The 5,220-nt window shown below is 47.3% G+C and overlaps 1 protein-coding gene across 1 annotated transcript; it reads left to right on the top strand.

Annotated features, from left to right (window-relative positions):
- On the top strand, positions 1-4,386 carry LOC138860960 (protein prickle-like; the record flags this gene model as incomplete). The annotated part of the gene is given in 2 exon segments (XM_070119559.1): positions 1-130; positions 436-4,386. Coding segments are annotated over 2 exon segments (2,244 nt in total), but the record flags the coding sequence as incomplete, so codon positions are not given.
- Positions 4,387-5,220: the final 834 nt, after the last annotated feature.

Here is a 5,220-nt window from a genome sequence, read left to right as displayed (position 1 = left end):
GAGTGCGACCGCCAGCTGGGGGGCCAGAGGTACATCATGCGGGATGGGCGGCCCTTCTGCCTCCACTGCTTCGACGCCATGTTCGCCGAGTACTGCGACACCTGCGGGGAGCCCATCGGCGTGGATCAGGGTAAGTGGGGGTGGTAAAGGTGGTGGGGATGGTGGGGGTGGTAAGGGTGGTAAGGGTGGTAAGGGTGGTAAGGGTGGTGGGTGGGTGGGGGGTGATTTTGGTTCAGGGTTTGGGTGAGGATATTCATGGTAATGGCAGTAAATGTAAGAATGAGAATAGGGATGATATTTGTGGTAATGCTGCTGATAATACTCATAATAGTGATGATAGGATAATGATGATAGAGAGTTGATGAACATTGTAGATATTTAGCAGAACGCATGTCCTCCTTTTACTGTGTTTAACATGAATGTCCATCATTTCAGGTCAAATGACCCATGAAGGCCAGCACTGGCACGCCACCGAGGACTGCTTCTGCTGCCACACCTGCCACGCCTCCCTGCTGGGTCGGCCCTTCCTGCCGCGCCGCGGAGCCATCTTCTGCTCCATCGCCTGCAGCAAGGGCGAGCCCCCGACGCCCTCCGACAGCAACGCCAACACGCCAGTGGCGCCTCAAGCTCCGACGCAGATGCTGAGGCCGTCGACGGGGCTGGAGCGGCGCTCCTCGCTCTCGTACGACGCCTCGGACTCGACGCTGACGTCCCCGCGAGCGCCGCGCCCGACGAGGCACCTGAACCACGAGTCGACGTCCGACCTGAGCGACGGGGCCTCCCCCCTCCCGGGCCGCCGCGGGATCAAGTCGCCGCTGCCGGACGTGCAGGTGGTGTCCAAGTCGCCGAAGATGCGGCGGCGCCCGCTGCCCACCTCGCCCCTCACGGACAACAGCGGCGACAAGAGCGAGGCGACCAGCCCGCGGTCGCCCCTCCTCAGCAGAAAGCCGTCCAGCGTCACCGGCCCGCAGCCTCGCATCACCCGTGACAACTCGTTCCAAATTCGCGACATGCAGAGGACGCGTCACGCGCCCGCCCTCTCCAGGGAGCCTTCCATGTCCGGCATGCACGGCATGGCGCAGCCCAACAGCTTTCCTCAGCCACCTAGTGTCTCTAGTCCACGCTCACCGGGGTCCGTTTTATCGGTCGACAACCAAGGGCAACAAAGACCCAATGAGAACGTCGCCTCCCCCGTGTCGCCACGCTCACCACGCTCACCGCGCCTGCAGTCTGCGCACTCGCCAAGACACGAGAATCACAGACACAATCTCGAGTCTCCGCACGGGCCGTCGGAAGCTGGGTCGTCCAGGGTTTCTTCCGAAGTCGGAGGGTCTCGAGCGCCCTCGGAGATCGGGTCCCCTCGGCCGGGCAACCGATCCGTGGCCGCAGTGACTGGCGAGGAGGTGAGGGGCCAGGCGCAGGCGAACCCTCTCATGCGCTCTCCCAAAATGGGCCGGAAAGCCTTGCAACTTCAGCAGTCTCCGAAGGTGGGCCGACGTGCTTTAGAATATCGAGGTGCAGATGGAAGCACTGTTTCCTCCTCTTGCCAAACAAGCCCGCACTCTCCCCCTCCTCCTCTGCCAGGTCAGCCCTTGACATCCACTCCTACGTGTGAGGAAAATGTGCCGGCGGACAAAGTGCAGCGAGGAGTTGAGCTTGTGGGAGCAGGACTCGATCGTCTGGTGCTAGAACGCTCCCTTGGTCGCATTCTTGCAGAACAAGGAATCAACCTTTTGCGGGAAGTGGCTGCAACTTCTTCCCCTGGAACGTTAGAGTCTCTCTTGCAAAACTCGGAACTTTTGTCCAATGCAGCGCGTCGTCAGCCATTAGACCTCTCGGCGATGTCTGACCTTAATTTAGAGGCGCTCTTGGCGTCTGAAGAGGCCACCCGAGGGCGCGCCTCTCCTGCCCATGTATCTATGCCAGATTTAAGTCAGCATGGGGAATCGTCTGCCTCTACATCTCCTTCAGCAACTCCTACCCCTGGGGCACCACGAAAAAGCTCACTCTCTTCTCGACACAAAGACAGACACAATCGCTCAGTTCGATTCGATCCAGCTCAAGTCGGCGGGGAATCCCCGAGCCGCCAGCACTCAACCCGCGATCCCCGTGATTCCTCCTCGTCGACGTCTTCATCGGGGTCGGCTCCAACAGCCTTGGAAGTCTCGCCAGCCGAGGGCTCCACCAGAGGCCGCCGCCAGCGACATCACCGAGGGAGCGGCTCTAATGGTTTCCCAAGGTCACGTTCGTACTCTGGTTCGGAACCTTCAGCGGCGAACAGAACCCCACGAAAGACACCATCTGCGCCAGGCCTCGAAGACGCAGATTGGGACCACGAGTCTGTGTGCTCGACTTGCTCCTCCTCTTCTTCTGATGAATTTGACTATGAGCTTCCCCCGAGGAGAGCTTATGGCGGTGTTCGTATAAGTTATGTGCCTAATGATGCCCTGGCATACGCTAGACGGCAAGCTGGAAATACTCAACCACCAGGATCCCCCTCCACTCGCAAGAGGTTCGGAGAAAAGGACAAAAACTGTATTATCTCCTGATGGCATAGTGTGCCAGTTAACTCTAGCTATGCAGCAGCCAAGTGCGCTTAGTAGTGACAGATTAGTGCTCTATTTTCGTCTTGCGCTTTATTTTTGTGGCTGCAGAGCTGCCTACCTCGTGGTTCTGGTGGCACTCTCTTCGGGAGAGAGCCAACTGAGGACCTTGCCGCACCAGTATTGTTGGACAGTGCCACACACATCATTTTAAAGATATCTTATTCATGGACTGTCGTATTACATACAGCATGCATTGAATATTAAGTGCTCATTCATGTTGATCATCCTCATGATAAAATCTCGGAGTACGGCATTAATGTGCACAAAGATACATCATATTTACACCCAAATTTTAAAATCAACAATAGTGTTATATAGTAAATAATAGCAGTTTCTAAACTGAAAATTGGGCTGTGAAAAAAAATCAACATCATCCCTATAATATGCAAAGAGGCCAAGGAATGTTGCTGTGACATCATTCGGCTGAACATCCCAACATACTGGCCACGTGTACTGTAGTAGGATAGTTAGTTCAGAACCCTTCTATATGTATGACTGCAGTCTAACTGAAGTGCCAAATAATGTCTTCAAAGACAACTGCGATTAGCAATGTGGAAGAATTTCGCTGTCTGTTGAGACATACCTGAGTATTATTTATAGTCAATATTACCTGAAATGACTCACAAGATTAAGAAATGATTCAATATTTCATAGTAAAACATAATCTGCCCTGTTTAGCGGTTGGCATCCACATATTTACATCTTAGTTACATGTGTGCATCGATCGGGTGCTTATAATGAGTATATTATTGTAGCCTCCTATGTATACAACGTCCTGTACTAATTACGTTTGCTATAATGGGCTACTTACAAATCCACAACATAAATTCTCCATTCGACATAACTATCGCAAAAACATTCTTTTAGCTGATAATAGAGATTTCCCATCATCGGTCTATTTAAGCAGTGACTTCAGAGTAATAGACACCAGAGCGAATCGAAAATAAACCTTAAAAAACACGGCAAGATCCTCCACTCTTTCACCCCGTCACTCTTATTGAATCAAAATTCAAGCATGAGCTGTTTTCCCCCCCCATTATATAATACTACACTCGACAGACCTTCCACACATTTCCAAATTATGTGGACTGGAATAAAGTGCTACGTTTGCCGACCGAGATGGATATTGTCAAACTGGTCACCATACTTTGTCATTTTAAGAGGTTTGACCTATTTCTGACTTCTTTGACACGAGTAACTAAGCTTTATCGTTTGTTATCCTTTGTAAATGTGTGACTAATTTCCAGTTTTAAGTATATTAGGTTTATTGTATTCATATCATCAGAGAATATAAGATTTCATACACTCTTCATTATACAATAGTCGCATTTCACAAGAATGCTAGAAAAAAAAAAACCTGCTAAATCATACACAATAAATTCATCCTATTATGTGGCAGCTGTTGCATATTGCAGCTTGATCAGGCTATTCGTTGACACAACCCACCTTATATTAGCTACAGGACCTTCCTGTTGTACACATACTTGCGACATTTTATTCACGTCTTGTATTCAGTATTTCTAATGTTTTGTATAGCAGTGTCTATAGAGATTCCCTATCACTTATTAATGAGTGGAAAGATCACTCAAACACTGTACATTTATGTATTTATTTTGATTGTTGTATATTACTTGTAGTCTATGCCTTTTTATTATTGTAAGTTCGTAGATTATAAATGTGTTTATATTGCTAAAGCAGAATGTTCATAAGGAATGTAATATATGAGAATGGCTTTTGGTTAAGGGTTTGTACATATATTAATAAAATTGTTTTCCGATGATTCATGTTTCTATCCTCCCCTTTTCCGTGGCTACACTTTCTTTTACTGTATATTTATATATATAAAACTACGCAACTTAGTGGCATGATCAATTTTCTACCACCCCTCTCTGGGTTCCCGATAGAAGGGGCCTCCAAATGAAGGCTGACAAAAGAATCGGATATTTACAGAAAACGGGAATTATAAATAATTTACATGAATTTTAAGTTATATAATCTTAATAACTTAACACATTGCTACGAAGCAAGACTGATGGATATCACTAATCAGGGAGAGATTTTCTTTTATTCATTCAGATTCATTTTGAATTCTTTTATGCAGGGTAAAATCAATACTAGAATTAGTATATCAGTGTTTCCATTTTGCCTCGTATGTTCTTAAATTAAATATATGGACCTAGCGTCCCAGGTTCCTTATTCTCCAACAACGCTTCTCATGGACAAAGATTCGAGACCGATTTTATACACAAATGAATTAAAGGAATCGTATTTTTTTCCCGATTTCTTTTGCCGATTTTGATGAAGAATCCCACACTTTTGTGTAGACCCTAGCGAGATCTCTGTTCTTGTTCGAATCGCTGGAAGTTTTCGAGTTGTAGTAAAAAGAAAAAAAAATCCTCTCCCCCCTAAAAAAATGATTAATTCTTATTTCATCATCTTTTTTATAGAATCATCGTAAATCTAGGGAATATAGGAAATGTTTTCGATTTCGACTTTTTTGGGGGGAATATTTTACGAGACGCCTGGCAAGGGTGAAGACTAAGTGTTTATATTCATATACATGTCACTTTTACTAGAAGAACAGGAAAAAAAATCTGAATAGAATCAATTTTCA

This window comes from Penaeus vannamei, unplaced genomic scaffold (genome assembly GCF_042767895.1).
Source record: "Penaeus vannamei isolate JL-2024 unplaced genomic scaffold, ASM4276789v1 unanchor344, whole genome shotgun sequence".
Classification (NCBI taxonomy): Eukaryota; Metazoa; Arthropoda; class Malacostraca; order Decapoda; family Penaeidae; genus Penaeus; species Penaeus vannamei.
This window is presented reverse-complemented; position numbering and strand designations above follow the sequence as displayed.